General features: G+C 37.3%; 1 protein-coding gene across 31 annotated transcripts in view; it reads left to right on the top strand.

Annotated features, from left to right (window-relative positions):
- ANK3 (ankyrin 3) overlaps positions 1-16,893 on the top strand; it is a 689,507-nt gene that overhangs the window by 445,029 nt on the left and 227,585 nt on the right. For all 31 annotated transcript variants that reach the window (XM_027595995.2, XM_027596000.2, XM_027596018.2 and 28 more), the window contains 4 exons: positions 7,671-7,772; positions 8,193-8,291; positions 8,502-8,600; positions 15,450-15,548. In XM_027595995.2, coding sequence (XP_027451796.2) covers positions 7,671-7,772; positions 8,193-8,291; positions 8,502-8,600; positions 15,450-15,548 — 399 coding nt within the window. The remainder of the gene's footprint in view (positions 1-7,670; positions 7,773-8,192; positions 8,292-8,501; positions 8,601-15,449; positions 15,549-16,893) is intronic.

Genomic DNA, 16,893 nt, shown 5'->3' with positions numbered 1-16,893 from the left:
AACCTCCTAGAGGTTTTTAGAATGATCTGGGCATCACACAGCTAGGATCTGAACTGAGCAATTAGAGCAGGGTGAATGGGAAAAAAAAAGGTTAAGCATATTTCCAGCTGTAAGGAAAGCTAAGATGTTAGGATAATGACAAAACTAAGTCCTTTGAAGTGTATTTGTGAATTGGCACAAAAGTAAGGGATCTATAGAGGTAAAATGACATGAAAGCAAGAACCAGTTTCACGGGTCTGCATAAACACAGGGCACAGGAGACAAAGCCTAGAACATGCCCAAAGTACACAGTCTAAGAAGAGATCTCCTAATAAACTGGGCCCGGAAGGGTGTGGCTCCCAATATAAGGGTGGACAGGAAGTAAACCTAGAAACATAGAAAGTGTAGCAAAAACTCGCCTGTCTCAAATTGTCACCAGCTATAAGGAAAAAAAAAAAATCTTCCCTGAGATTTTGTAACCACAAGGAATCCCTCCTATCAATACCAGTTTGAGGTCTAAATTTATGTGTGTAGTCTTTTAAAACAAAAAACGCTCAAGGCAAGCATTTATTTTAAAAATAATCTTGGGTTGATAGTGCCTCTAGGCAACTGGAAGAAGCAATCATAAAGTCCTTTTACGAACATGGCATTGTTAACCCAGGCCTAAAAGAATTCCCAAAGATTGGGGCGCCTGGGTGGCTCAGTCGTTAAGCATCTGCCTTCAGCTCAGGTCATGATCCCAGTGTCCTGGGATTGAGCGCTGCATCGGGCTCCCTGCTCGGCGGGAAGCCTGCTTCTCCCTCTCCCACTCCCGCTGCTTGTGTTCCTGCTCTCGCTATCTCTCTCTGTGAAGTAAATAGATAAAAAATCTTTAAAAAAAAAAAAGAATTCCCAAAGATTAATTTCTAAGGAATATGAAATCATGATCAATAATCACAAACCACAGAAAGTGTAAACTGGTACAATCACTTTGAAAAACAATTTGCCTTTAACTAGTAAAGTTGAGTTAGCACACACCAAATGACACAGCATTTATGATTCTAGGTATATACCTTAAAAATCCTTGCCTGTGTGCACCGGGGCTGGTGCCAGAATGTTCACGGCAGCCCTGTTCATAGAAGACCCAAACTGTAAACAACTCAAACATTCATCAGCTCCACAGTGGATAAATAGATTGTGTTACAATCACATAATGGAATCTTCTGCAGCCGCCGTAATACATGGACTACAGTTACACATGTCAACATGGATGATTCTAAGAAATGCAATAGTGCACAAAGGAAGCATGTCACAGAAGGATCCATAATGTAGGATTCCTCTTATAGAGAATGCAAAGATAGCGAACTACATAATATTTAGGTTAGAGAGGTTTACATAGATGTTAGAACTATGAGGAAAGATGTGAGAATGATTAACTAGAACAGAGGATGCCTTTGGAGAGCTGGTCAGGGAAGTCTGGAGCTGCTTATAAATTTCATTCTTAGCTCACTGGGCATGCTGGCGTTTCTTTATTTTTCTCTAACCTGTTCACATATGTTTCATACATTCTTTTGTATGTATGATACACATTATAAGCACTTTTTTAAAAAATTGTTATTTTTAGAGAGAGAAAGAGAGTGGGGGGGCAGAGGGAGAGGGAGAATCTCAAGCAGACTGCCTGCTGCGTGGACCCCACTCAGGGCTCCATCTCACGACCCTGAGATCATGACCTGAGCTGAAATCAAGAGTCAGACGTTTGACTGAGCCCCCCAGGTGCCCTGATAAGTACTTTTTTAAGGGAAGATAAAAACTATAAAAGCCTCTGGAGACAGAATATTTGATAGGAAGCATATATATAATTTCTGGAAGAGAGTTTGAGGGAAAGAATAAAAAACAATCAAGGACTCACATCTCTCATTTCTCTCTCTCTCTCTCTCACACACACACACACACACACACACACACACACACACACACGATCTCTAGCTGTGTATGGTGATCAATGTTAACTAGACTTACTGTGGTGATCACTTTATAATATATACAAATATCAAGTCATTACACTGTATACCTGAAACTAATATGATATTATATGTCAATTATACCGCAGTTAAAAGGTTCACACCAAAGTTGTATACCTGAGTGGCTAGGAAATTTGAGGACCTTCAAATAAAAATAAGAAAATCAGAGGAATTTGATTCACGTCTCTGACATTAATACCTAGTTGCAGTGGCAAATGAATTATGGGTTCTCAGTAATGTTTGTTGTACGTGGAAGTACTTACATAGTTAATTTAATGGGTGGATGGCCTGATGGATGGATAGAAGATGAATGAATGAATGAACCAAGAGTTGCTAAGCATAAACGATGGAGCAAGCACTTATTAACCCCCCCTTTTTTTTTTGAGAGAGGGAAAGAGTCTGCACATGCGTGCTTGAGTGGGTGGGGGGGCGGAGAGAGAGGGAGAAAGAATCTTAAGCAGGCTCCATCCTCAGCATGGACATGATGTGGGGCTCGATCTCATGACCCGAGCAGAGATCAAGAGTCGGACATCCAACTAACTGAGCCAGCCAGGTGCCTTAAACCCTTTCTTAAAGTAGTGATTAACAGCCTAGACTCTGGAGTCAGATTGTCTGAGTTTACATTTCTGCCATTCATAAGCTGTGTGTCCCTGGGAAAATCAGGCATCCTTTCTATAGCTCAATTTCCTCACCTGTAAAATGGAGCTAGTAGTAGTACTTTATTTGTATTAGTTGCCTAGGGCCACCATGGCACCACAAACTTGGTGACTTACAACAAGAGAAACTAATTCACTCACAGTTCTGGAGGCCAGAAGTCCAAAATCAAGGTGTCCACAGGGCCCTACTTCCTCCAAAGGCTCTGGTGTATTCTTCTTCCTTGCCTCTTCCAGCTTCTGGTGGCTCCTGGCATTGTTTATCTTATTGTCAACTTAACTCCAGCCTCTTCCTGCATCTTTACATGTTCTCTATTATGTATCTGTGTGTCTTTTTTTTTTTTTTTTTTGAGGTACAGTTTACATATCACATTGTATTGGTTTGAGGTGTACAACATAATGACTTTATATTTATGTATCTTCTCTTCTTCTTCCAAAGACATCAGTCATTTTATTTAGGGCACATTTGAATCCAGTCTGACCTCGTCTTAACTAATTTTATCTGCAAAGATCTTGTGTCCAAATAATGTTATGTTCTCAGGTTGCAGGTGGACTTGAATTTTGGGGAGATACTATTCAATTCACTATACTACTTCATGGAAATATTACAAGGACTAAGTTTATTATAAGGATTCATGCAATTAATACATAGTATATTAAGTGACTAATATAATGAAGTTATTACAAGTACTTATAATAGTGTCTAGCATATAGTCAGAGGTATGAAATATTAGTTTACTACTGAGGTTGGCACTTGGGAAATGCTTATTCATTCCAATCACTGCTTTCTGCTGAAAAATATCAATATTCCAGTATTGGTAGGAATGCTGAGTTATTAGGTTAATTCATAATAATGCTTGACTCTGTCCTTGCAGGTATTTCCTTGAAAAACACACGTGGTTCATATTTCTTTCCTGTCTAGTAAAATGACTAGATAAGACATGAAATGGTGATGAAAGATAATTATCATTTTTCCAGATTCTTCCTTCAGACTTTGATCATCTAGGGGGAAAAATGCTGACCAATGTGCTTATATTCATTTTATGCCAACTGACTCCTTAGGGGTGACCTCCTCTGTAGGACTTTTCATGTGGCAGAGCTCAGTTTCTCATGAGACCTGATTTCCTTCCATAGTGCTGTGTCTAAAACTGGCCTTAAGAGGCATTGTTATGACAGAACATTGAAGATGAAAAAGCAGGCTGTAGCCTGTGGTAAGCGTAACTCCTAAGTTTCTAATGAAATAATAGCTAAGAGGTACAGTACACTGATATTGAGCCAAATACAAAATCTTACATATATTTTAGCATTAAGGAAAAAAGGACATTGTATAGGTACTGTAGACAGAATTTGAAAATAAAATAGTGAAGAATCCATTATTTACCCTGCCACCTAAGCAACATGATTTGGAATAGTTTAAGAGTGAGGTGAAAGCAAGCGAGTCTTCATTTGTGCTGTTCTGTTGCATTCACCACCGTGCACCCAGGTGTCGGCATGACCAGCGCACTGTCAGTATTCAGCGGATATTCGTGGAAGGAAGATGTGGCTGCATTGCTTGCAGGTGGTTGAGAATAAATGGAGGATCTTGGTTCTTTTTCTGTAGCCATGAATAACTTCACTTCCTAAGTCGTCATATTTCTTCAAGGCAGATTTCATTTTCCTCCTCTTGCTTTTTCTTTGTATTTTCCTCCCTCTTCCTCCCCCCATACTCTTTCTTTGAAGTATACAGTGGCTGATTGTTATGTATTCGTGTGTTCAGCATGCCTGTATGTAATAGAAGGCTGAGAAAAGTGAAGAAAAAAAATTGTGTCTTTCCTCTTCTTCTTAAAGTTCTCAGGTGATAAACTAGCTACCTCAGAGAATTATCTGGTACCAGGGTCGCTGGGTGAAATAGATACAGTGAAAGTATCTGCCAGAAACCCTTTATCGTTAGAGTAGGTGTTCTTTTTTTTAAGATTTTATTTATTTATTTGTCAGAAAGATAGAGAGAGCACAAGCAGGGGCAGCAGCAGACAGAGGGAGAAGCAGGCTCCCCACTGAGTAGGGAGCCTGATGCGGGACTCGATCCCTGGACCCTGGGACTGTGACCCGAGCCGAAGGCAGATGTTTAACCAACTGAGCCACCCCAGCATCCCTAGAGTAGGTATTATTAAACAGGAATCCATGAGAAGACTTGGCAGTCCTGAACCACATGAAATGAGTGTGCAAATTATGTGTGTACATGCAGATTTGATGTGTATATGCAGATTTGGTGTATGGATGCATACATGTGCAATTGTTGGAGGAAAAGAATTTATTCATAACTTTTGTTAATCTCAAGAGAATCTGAACTCCAAATAGGTAGAGAACCACTGAATTAGAAAATTTGGTTTATATTGTTTGTATTTGGCATTGCTGTAGAGAGTCTGGTAGGAAAATTCTGAGAGGTAAATGGATGGTATATACAATTGCCAAACTTTTCAGATGTGGGATCAATGCAGAGGCTTACCTTGAATCATGATACCTCTTTTTGAACTTCTTTAGCGGCTGTTTTTATGCACTCTAAGTCAGAACTGGGGATGCTTTACTCACCGTTGTTATCTCTGGCAGTTGAAATATCCAGGCAGACTGATGTCATTTGTTCCCAGAACAGCATCAGGGCCCTTCTGGGCAAATTCACTGATAAGTCATTAAGCAGGCACAAAGAAGATGATGTTTTATGGTACAATGAGCCATCCTTGCATAGCGAATTTGTTTCTAACTGAACTTTAAACCAGACAAGAAAACCCTAACCATCTCAAAGTAGTGAGCCTCTTTAAAAATCGTATTTTATTTTTCTTGAAATTCCTGGAAACTTTGGTTTGTCCATTGTCTATTTGAAGCTCTGATTAAATGATTTGCATGCTTGATTCAAATCCCAGTTTTATTTTGGCCATAGCTGCGTGTGTTCCCAGGTACCTGACTCAGTGGCTTCGTTTATCATCTCTGGCGGTCAGCTTGGTATTCTAGCAGGTTCTCCATTGAAATAGTTGCTGTTGTTGTGAAGACTTCCTGTAGTGTTGCAGGCAGTATTTTAATTAATACAGTTACTTCCACAGAATTTACTTATTTATTGGTTCATTCATTCACAAAGACATTTATAGGCACCTGCTATGGGCCAGGATGCTTCTGATTGCAGGGGAAACAGAAAGATGAATGTTATACTATAGTCACTGGCTTGTGGTAGGTCAAGGCATGTGGTAACTCAGGCCAAAGATTTAAGCCTATGGAAGCCTACAATCTGTAAATAAATTGGTTTACTCTTTATTCAGAGCAGTGATGCTCAGCTGGGGAAGTCCCTCCCTCCCCAGCTGCCAAGGGAAATTTGGCAATTCAGGATACATATTTACTTGTCATAAATAGGGAATAGTTGGTAAAGGCCAGGAATGCTAGTAGACATCGACACCGAGCAGGACTATCTCCCACATCAAAGAATTACCTGGATCCAAATGCCAGTAGGGGCACCTGGTTGGCTCGGTCTGTGGAGCATGTGTCTCTTGATCTCTGGGTTGTGGGTTTGAGCCCCATGTTGTGTGTAGAGATTACTTAAAATAAAATAAAATCTTAAAAACAAATGCCAGTGGTGCTGAGATTGGGAAGGCCTGATTTAGAGGAAAAGGGATAGTCCCTCAGAGAGGCATACTGCTATACATGAGAAAGGTGGACACTACAGAGAAGGAGGCCTCTCCTTCGAGGACCTGAGCAAGTCAAATCTTAACTAAATTGACCCCCACCAGAACCAAAGACCCTCCTGAGAGATGGGATTTCCTTCAGCTCAATTACATTTCCAGGGATGAATTAGCATTCCTCAAAGATTGGCATCTTGTCTGCTTTCCAGTTGCCTGCCCCTTGATCTGCCTCTGCTTATTCTCAAGGGGCTTACAATTTAGGGAGGAAGAAGGACAGGTAAACCCAAAACTATAAGGCTGTGTGAGAAATACCAAGAGGGCTTAATGACATTAATGCTGTGGGAGCACTGAGTAATTCATCTCTGCCTGGGAGGTCTGGGAAGGCTTTCCAGTTGAGGTGGCCTGTGAACGGGGGCTTTGAAGGGATTCGCCAAATGGCTGAAAGAAGACAATCTCCTCTGTTATTTAAGCCACACCCTGCATGATTGCATTGATAACCAGCGGGGAGATGGTTTTGCCTCCCCTTTCAGGAAAACCTGCTTCTGTGGTGTCCTACACGGATCAGGACTTCTTTCCAAATTGTGCAGATCCAACTTTGAAGTCTTTCCTTTCTGTTAAAGATTTCACTAGTAGGTGGTTTCAACCCCGCAATGGGAGATACTAGAGTTTAGCAGAAAGGCAGAGTTGTAAGTTTTTGGTGAATGAATTACAGATTTGGTGTTTGTTGTTTTTAAATTTATATGTATTTATTTATTTGCTCCTGCTAATGCTCCTAATAGAGTTTTCCCAGGTGGTGACCTTAGCTTGCTTGAAAATATATGGAAAGTATGCTTCACAGTTTGGGTAGACATTTATAAATGCTTTTCAAATACATTCTGTGTTCCAACATATGGCTATGGGCTGTAGGAAAATCCAAGAGAACATCCTCCAAATTCCTGTTAAACTAGTATAACAACATTAAATGTATTTGTGAAGCTATGAATTGAAAAATTGTTTATAATAGTTAAATATGAAAGAATGGAATAGATGTGAAGTTTCTGACAAAATAGTGAGATTTTCATAATGAGACCACCAGGAAATTAATGGGATTGGTCTTTACTCTCCAGGAATCATATGTTGATTTAAGGTACCTACATGGTATGGGAAATTTTCTCTTTCAGTTCAGGATCAGTTATGACATCACACAAGGGGTAATTTTGTATACTTGAAACTAACTTTTCAAGAATTTGTCCTTTTCCTGGTGACTTTACAAAGACCTTTAAGAGTATTTTCATGTTAGAAATATAATAGTTCAATTTAAAAATCTTTCTTTTTAGTTTGGACTATAAGCTGAGTAGTTCTAACATGTCTGTGAGTTTCATTTTTCATCAAAATATCCTTCTTTTTTATTTTAGTCTGATGCCAATGCAAGTTACTTAAGAGCAGCTCGAGCCGGACACCTAGAAAAGGCCCTTGACTACATAAAAAATGGGGTTGACATCAACATTTGCAATCAGGTTAGTTGTGGTTATTGTTGCTGTTTAATTTTTGACTTAAAATTTTAAACATCCAGACTATAAACTCCTTGAATCTTTCATTAGTTATTACCAAGACTTTCTCCCTTTTTTGCCAGTTTGGGTGGTTTTGCTTTTTGTTGTTTGTTTGTTTGTTTTCATATTTTCAAATGACTCTGCTTTGTTAAAAGAGCATTCAGAAATGTAGGTAGGCGTCCTTTAATAATTCCTAAAATTTAGTAAATAATGATACCAGAACAACCCACCTAATTTTTAAGTACCTTTATTCCTAATTCAAGTTTCAGCACTGCACACATACAAGTAATTGTTGGTGGGATATGATCTTCAGAGCTCTAAGTAGACTAAAGTTTGCTGCTGTATTCTCAACCTGCTGAGTAAAGCTTTCTCTTCACTCTTAATCAGAACGGGTTGAACGCTCTCCATCTTGCTTCCAAAGAAGGCCATGTAGAAGTTGTTTCTGAACTGCTACAGAGAGAAGCCAATGTGGATGCAGCTACGAAGGTCAGTATCCCACATTTAATGCTTTTTATGTCACTTGACAAATTCAGTGAGGATTCAGCCCTTGATAAGAATCAGAGCAAACTTCTCATGAGATACTTGTCAACCATGTTCTCTTTGGGAAACTTATAAACATGGAGGGATTCCATATTTTATAAAATGTTGAAATAGAGAAATAAAGAGGGTGAGTTGATGTATCTTTTCATTTTACAGAAAGGAAACACAGCCTTGCATATAGCATCTTTGGCTGGGCAAGCGGAGGTGGTAAAAGTCTTAGTTACAAATGGAGCCAATGTCAATGCACAATCTCAGGTAAACCTACAACTCTATTGCAAATAAGTGTTGTTATAATTTATAGATGTTCTTTGGGCCAAGTTCTGTATCCTCTAAGAATACAATTCAGTGAATAGTTAAATTGTCACAAATTATTTAAATTCATATATATCCTCTTTACATGTGAGAGAGATTTTTTAAAGTCATCCATCTATGAAACTGGACTAGTAGTCATAGACACAAATGTTTAGGGAATATCTGTAATGCAGAGTCTTACACTATTGTAGGATGCTAGCTCAGGTCTACTCTCAGTACCTCAGTAGTCTCAGTACAAAGGAAAGGAGAATTCTATAAATGAGGAAATGCTCTTAAAAGTTCATTATATTTCAGTGCTTTATCTAGTTGAAAAAAAGGAAGATACTGCTTAATTCCTGTTTAGTCACTAACTAAGGCCTCATTGTTATTCCCTGAAACAGATTAAAAGAAAAAAAAATAATAAACTTTAGAATTCCCCAAACTAAAATTTCTAGATTCTTTGTTTTGGATATAAGCTAATGATTCATTCAGTAGGACCTCCTATGTGCTCTGAGTCTTGCGTGAGGTTCTAATTAGATTATCATTTGGTAGACTTTCAGTCTAAAAGAATTTACTTTAAAATAGGTTTAAAAATCGTCCTTATAATCTGAATTTTTCATTATTTCAGTCTCCACAGAAATGAGATTATATAGGAAAGCAAACATCATCATAACACAGAAATATCTGCTAAGAACCTGACCATTTTTAAAACTGGTCCTTACTCAAGTGTTCCTTCTCATTGGATGGCTTCATGTACTCCTGTTTGTCCGACTGTACCCCAGGCGGTTGGATACTGAACAAATTGATTACAGAACAAAACCGCAAGTTTTGCAAAAGACACAGGATGGCATGAAGTTAGGGGGATGGTGTTGGAGAACCTGGGTGCACAACTAAACTGTGGGTTGTGGTTTTCTAGCAATGTGTGAAGAATTAGGATGATTTCCTGATAAGTGTTTCAAATGAGAATGATTTGAAAATCAAAAGATTTAATGACCAGAAAAAAAAAAAATAATAACCTAGGTGAGGTCTTTGGTTTGCAAATCCATTTGCAAAAAGGCTGTCTTTTTACTTAGGCTGTGAAAATAAAAAGTGAAGGACATCAAGCTATCATATAATTTTGTTGGAAAAGTTTTACTTTTCCTCCACAGAAATCCTATTTGGTTTAGTCTTTGTTCATTGTGAGAACTCATACATGAATTTCAGTTATAACCAGTATTTTGTTAATTCCTAAACTTGCTTTTATAGGTGCTAGTTTTGTCTTTTAGAATAAAGTCTCAATCTCACTTTTTTCATTATTTACTATGGTCTTTTGATTTCCATTTTTTTTAAGATTTTATTTATTTATTTGAGAGAGAGAATGAGAGAGCACATGGTGGGGAGGGGTCAGAGGGAGAAGCAGACTCCCTGCTGAGCAGGGAGCCTGATGCGGGACTCAATCCCGGGACTCCAGGATCATGACCTGAGCCGAGGGCTGTCGCTTAACCAACTGAGCCACCCAGGCACCCTTGATTTCCATTTTTAAGTGTACTGGATTTCCCCAGCCATCTTCAGTACTGGTTATCTTTGGCTAACAGGAGCCTCCTATATTTTATGGGTCCATGGAATTGGGGCGACTTCCTCCATGGTTACTACGGCCATAGTAACATGGTGCTGATGCTGTTAAATATCAGTGTCATGGGGAAGCAACTGCACAGCGCTTCCAAACGTGTGATTTCTTGTATGTCTGATCTGATTCTTTTCTAGTTCCTTGTGGTTGGACCTTTGATACGTGGTCCACTTATGCTGATTCCCTAGGAGGGTTTACTTGTAGTAATAATGCTTTTCCAGAAGGGAATGATATAAAATTGAATATTGACAAGTATAGCCCACTGAGAGAGATACAGACCAGCTGACTATAAGCAAAGCGTCATGCTTTTCAAACATCTTTTTACTGGAAAATAACTAGTGTTAAGCTCTGAGAGAGTGGGAGAACTCTTTAATCCATTTTCATTTCCTTTATCCCCCCAAGGGCGAAGAAATAAACTTCCTTCTTTTAAACATTTCACACATTCTTGACCGATGTTTAGAGCAGCCATAATTTTAAACCTCCTTAACGATGTTGGAGAGAATCTGCAATTGAAATCAAATCCTGACCCAATTTGATTTCAATTTATACACATTCCCTAGCGATGATGAAGTGACGGAGAAGAACATGGGCTGCAGAATTCCCTGTTCCTTGCAGCTGTGCTTGGCATGCCCTGCCCCGACAGTTCACAGTGAAGCAGGCCCCCTTCATCTGGACACCTGCTGCCCTGTTCCTCTGAGCCGCATCATTCCTTGGACAGAATAAGTAATAAGATGGCCATGCAGCACAATGGGGTTTCCATGATAACTCCTGGTAGCAGCTTTTCAATAGGAACTCTTACAAAGAACGACAAGCAATAATGCCATGAGATTAGATTCCATTTATGTGTCAGCACATAAAGCATCACAGGAGTATTAATATTCAAGAAAGACAGCATCCCTGTCTGAGTGAGGTTTTAACCAAATAGGTAATATGTAATAGCCAACAAGAACTAGTGCCAAGAGAGTCCCCCACTTTCCTTATATATAAAAATTCTCCTTATCTTGAAAATAAAAATGAAATTGGACAATATCAAGTTCTGATCCTATAAACTGAGGGTCTGTAAGCTAAGAATTTTTAGATGTTACTTTAAATTAATTGTTGTCATTGCCTTGATCTTATATCTTAATATGTTAGTTAACTCTTTTTTATATTACTTAACATTCCAGAAATGATTAGGCCTACCCTGAGAAAGAAATTGGGTTGGATAGTTAAATTGTGATTATGAAGAACTCTACAATGATTAAGTCCTTCATACTTTGTACTAAATATGGCAACAAGGATTACTAGTGTTTGCAATTGGAAAATCTCAAACTGCCACATCAAATGACAGCCCTCACTCTTTTCTCCTTCTCTGTCTTTATTCTGTAATATAAGGCACAAACTGTGTTTATCAAGAAGCAAAGTCTGTTTCAAATAATATTTTACCATAACTATCAAAATATTCTAAATTTTCATAGTAGTATTAACAATGAGAAGACCCTGTGAGGTTTTTTCTGGGGGGGGCTGTTTTTTAAAATTTTTATATTATGTTTATTTAAACTCTGAATAGGTAATACATTCACATGGTTCTACCATCAAAGGGCATGAAAGACAAAGTTGGAGGTCCTCCTCCCATCTCTGACTCCCATCTGCCCAGTCCCCACCCATCTCCGTCCAGGGTGAAACAGGTACTGGGTTTCTGTGGATTCTTTTCAGAAAGGATAAGACCCTTTGATCAAAGCAGTGCCTCCTTGGTCTTTTTCTGTTTTTAAATGTTTCCTTTGGTGGGGAGGTCAGGTCTTGATGAAGTCAGAAGATAGGAATGATAGAGCCTCTCTGTCCTTTGACCTTATAGCACACCTGTAATCTAACCCACATTCACAAAAATCAGTATCAGATGTAAATCAGTGTAAATCTGTCGCTCTGCCCTGAACATTTAAATTCATAGGAGCACTTCATGACGTACACAGGCTGACTCTAGGAACCTAGGATGGATAAGAAAAGTTCATGGATGAAATGTCAACCCTTACTTAAATGGAATAACAGCAGCACTTTCTTCTTTATTTTATTTGGGTGGATATTAGGCAGCATGCTTCAGTATGATCAATAAATTTGTAGGTCTGCATATTTGCATGCTTTTGATAACACCACAATAAGTGTTCCAAGCAAAAGGTCTTGAAGATTAATGGATAAAATCATACTTTCTCAATCTTGAGCTGTTCTGCCCTTTGAAAATTGAGTCTGTTGTTGCTACAGAAAGGAAAAATGTAAATTGGGCACCCATATGTTCCATTTTGGCCAGCTCTTTGTTTTGGAAATTTCCTAAGTTAGGAAATTAATTAAAAAAAAAAAACAGTGGTATGCTTTCTTCTCTTAAGAGAAAAATAACATTCTTTCTGAAATTGGACCATTCTCCCTCTGACCTTCTTCCCTCTCGTGCTCTCTATCTCTCATTCTCTCTCTCAGATAAATAAATAAAATCTTTAAAAAAAATGTTCTGGAATTAGATAGTGGAGATGGTTGCCCAAGTTTGTGAATATACTACAACACACTAGATTGTACACTTTAAATGGGTGAGTTTTATGGTATGTGAATTATACTATCAATAAAAATTTATAAAAATAAAAAGTATGAAAGAATGTGACCATTCCAAAACTGACCAGCTTTCGGGCAATGCAATAGAATGGCAGCACTCAAAAAAAAAAAGAGGAGAAGCGATTGTGGAAAACAGTGAATTACAGGGCTCAATCTGGTTGTGACCCTTATCTACGTATTATTTTTGAGTAATTCCAGTTCCACAGTTCACTCTCTGCTGTTGTGAAAAGAGCGTATGGAATGATCTAGAAGTTGTGATTCTTAAGAATCACTCTTTGGAAACGCCGGGTCTGTAAAAACAGCATCTTTTAAACCTCAGTACCTGGTCTTGGATTATCTTCCTGGGTCATGAAAGGTTTGGTTCTGGAAGATAAACTCAAGGACAGTCTGCATACATCGGGCCAGAAGCCAGATACTTATAGATAGACCAGTGTTCCTTAGGTAATCATGAACTACAGCAAAACCCTGCCCTGAAGCTGAGAAAATAACATCCATTTCCAAATTTTTTCTTAAGAGCTTTACTCCTAAAATCTGAATCTTCCATCTAGAAATTTCAGCTGATGAAGAAAAACAGATACCTAGTAGTTCACTGAGCTATCACAAAAATCCACCCTGGTTTTTATCTTTCTCTTCTTCCTTAATATTTTCAATAGTTTTTTTTTCTTTTGTTTTGGTTTTTAAAGGATATTTAACTCAACCAAGGATAAAATGATCTTCCATTTTCGTCAAATTAAGGAAACAAAAAAAAAATAGCAATATAAGGGTAATCCTAAACTACCTGTCAGTTTCCCTCATAGGTCTGGGCAGAGTGACAAAAGATGAAACACTCCAGGCACATACACACAAACATGCACACACACACACGTATACACACACATTGTGTTGTAGTTATTCCATGTTCCATGTTTGATGTTGATAAAACCTTTCATGATCGAACAGAGTAACAATGAACTTCAGTGATGTCGGTAGGTAGATTATTTAAAGGGAAGAAGCTCGAATGCTGTGTCATATTCTACTGCTTCTAATTTCATGTCTCCAATTTGGAGCTTGGCAACTGGATAACCTAGCTTTTTAGAATTATGTGTAAAATAGAATAAGTAGAATAGAGGAACTCTCTGATCAATAAGAATGGTAGATTTGGGAGAATGGTAGATTTGTTATGTGACATCACTTTTATCAGCTCAAGGATCTTTTTAACTTACTTTTTTAAAATTCTCAGCTAAAAGCCAAAAAAGTGATGTCACCAGAGCCTGAATTATAGATAAGTAAGGTAATCATATAGTAAATGGTATTTATAATGATAAACCTAAACCTTTTGAATCACAAAAGTTTGAGTAATAGTTGGTACGTTTTATTTAGAATATATTTACTTTTATTCTTTCCAATTGTATAATGTATACAATAAAATTTCCAGAACATTCAGTCAAATAGAACTGTATTCTGAAAAATTTATTCAAAGAAAATTTGCTATAATTTGAAAACTATGTCTTGATATATGTTTTGCAATAAGATTTTAAAATATTACATAGACAACATATGAAAATATTTCATAGATGTGAAATAAATTGTTCTAGAGAACAATCACACATATGCAACATATTTTTTTAAAAGATTTTATTTATTTATTTGACACAGAGAGACACAGCGAGAGAAGGAACACAAGCAGGGGGAGTGGGAGAGGGAGAAGCAGGCTTCCCGTGGAGCAGGGAGCCCAGTGCAGAGCTCGATCCCAGGACCCTGGGATCATGACTTGAGCCTAAAGCAGATGTTTAATGGACTGAGCCACCCAGACACCTAAGCAACATATTTGAATAAAAAGCTTAAGATGCAATGTACACATTCATGTACTTGAATCCAGGTTCTTTGGCAGTTGGCCACATTTCAGACAAACATAAATACATACCTATAGAGAGTGTGTGTGTACATATATGTACATATGAATGCGTGTGTGTGTATTCTGAACATGAAAATACCATATCTTTGCAGAAAAAAATGCAAGGCAGGCAACTTACAAACTATCAATTACTAATTGAATTCTGTTTTGAAATTGAAGTATATACCCTTTTGCATATTGGTGTTCTTTCCTTTGCTCCAAGTCACCTCACCTGTGTTGAGTTTGAAGCTCTTTGAAATTAATATAAATTCCTTCCAAATTAGGAAATATGTCAGACTCTTAATTTTATGTGAAAGTATTAAACCTTTTATTTAAAGTAGGTAATTATTGGTGTGGAGGAAAAAAACTCATTGGGACAATGACCAAATGTATTTTTCTTCATATCCTCATATCATCTAGGAAAATTCTTTACTCCTGGTAGGTGCTCAGTAAGAGGCTGATGATTAAACAAATGTACTTATTTATCTAAAGTGGATAGGTGTGAATTATACACTATTAACTATGAACTACACTCAAGTTATAAACTATGAACTATAATTTTGAAATATACTTATAAATTCTGGTTAAACTATCATGCTTAGGCTTTTTAATAAATATGAATATCTGCATTAAAGTATCATTAAAATTATTATACACAAGCATTTTCTGGAACATATAATATCAGTACCATGGAAAACTAGATTGACCCTGTAATAAAGCCACAGACAAACATAGAAACATTTCATTTCTTCTTTTGCAGAATGGTTTCACGCCATTGTATATGGCAGCCCAGGAAAACCACCTGGAAGTTGTCAAGTTTCTTCTTGACAATGGTGCAAGCCAGAGCCTAGCCACAGAGGTAAGACATGTTGGTTCTTTCTGTGGGTAAGTTCACATGGGTGCAGGACATTTTGTAAGCCTGGAGTTAATAGCATGGAGAATCTGTCCCACTAGAGTTTTAGTTACAGTCATATATTAACGTGAGGCTTCTTCAATGTTTATGAAATACACTAGAAAGTCTATTTTCAATTTTTAAAGAATCTTCCATTGCACAGATACCCTTTCTGCTCTAAAATGCCTGGCTCTACCTTTTAATTGAGCTATTTGTTTAATATCTACATATTTGCTTTAGAACACTATTCCGTTTCTTATAATTTTGCGTCAAAGGCAACCGCTGTTTTTGAAACATGTTTGTAGTACGACAAGTTTGAAATCTGTTTTTTCCAAATATAAGTTAGCATAATTATAATGATTTAATTCACATTTTTCAACAAAACTATTATATGTTTTTAAGTGTTACATAAACATGGTAGTGAAGAAATTTTTGCAGTCTTGAATAGAAGAGTTGTTTTAAAATAAAAAGTTACTTAAGTCATTGGGACTGTCCTAACGTAATACAGTTTATTTTTTAAACTAAACTGGGTGGAAGATTGTGCTCCCTTGTGAAGTGTATCATTAGAACTATATTGCTAATATTAAAAGATCAACATTTGAGTATTCTCTATTTTTAACAAAATAATGAAAACAGATGCAGGATTATCCCTGTCATAATACTGCTCTTCTTAAATTCTGACTTGTTTTCCAAATGGCACAAGAAAGATCGTGATAGAGGAATTGCATATAACCTCACCCAGCTTTTGAGATCATGCCTTTTGGGGAAACCACTAAATAAATGAAGAGGCAGTTTGCACAAAAAGAAATACAAATGACCATAAATGTATGAAAATATCACATCCTCACTCATAGTCAAAGAAATATTAATTTATTAATCAGTTAAAAATGAGATCCAGTCTTTTGTCCTGGAGATGAGGAAAAGAATTTAAAGAGTAGAAGAAATGGGAGCTTTCCTACAGTGTTAGTAGAGTTGATCATTGTTTGTAACACTTTTGCAGAACATTTAACAGTAACTGTCAAAAGTTAGTGTTTATGTACCTTTTTACTTAGCAATTCTGTTTCTTCTAAGAATTTACATTACAGATATATTAGAGGGGGATACAAAAACAGTATAGGAGAAATTCATCAACAGAATTAATATGAACAATTTTTTAAGAACTGGAACGAACCTAAATATGCACCAGTAAGAAACCTGTTTAATAATATTTCGATACTCACACAATAAAATGCTATTCAGCATTGTCAAAAATGAGGCAAGACTAAAGATGCTGTTAGAAGAAAATATCCATATTTTTCTCAGTGGTTTATTC

Source organism: Zalophus californianus, chromosome 15 (genome assembly GCF_009762305.2).
Source record: "Zalophus californianus isolate mZalCal1 chromosome 15, mZalCal1.pri.v2, whole genome shotgun sequence".
In the NCBI taxonomy this organism is placed as follows: Eukaryota; Metazoa; Chordata; class Mammalia; order Carnivora; family Otariidae; genus Zalophus; species Zalophus californianus.
The sequence above is the reverse complement of the archived record's forward strand: the minus strand, read 5'-3'. Positions and strand labels throughout refer to the sequence as shown.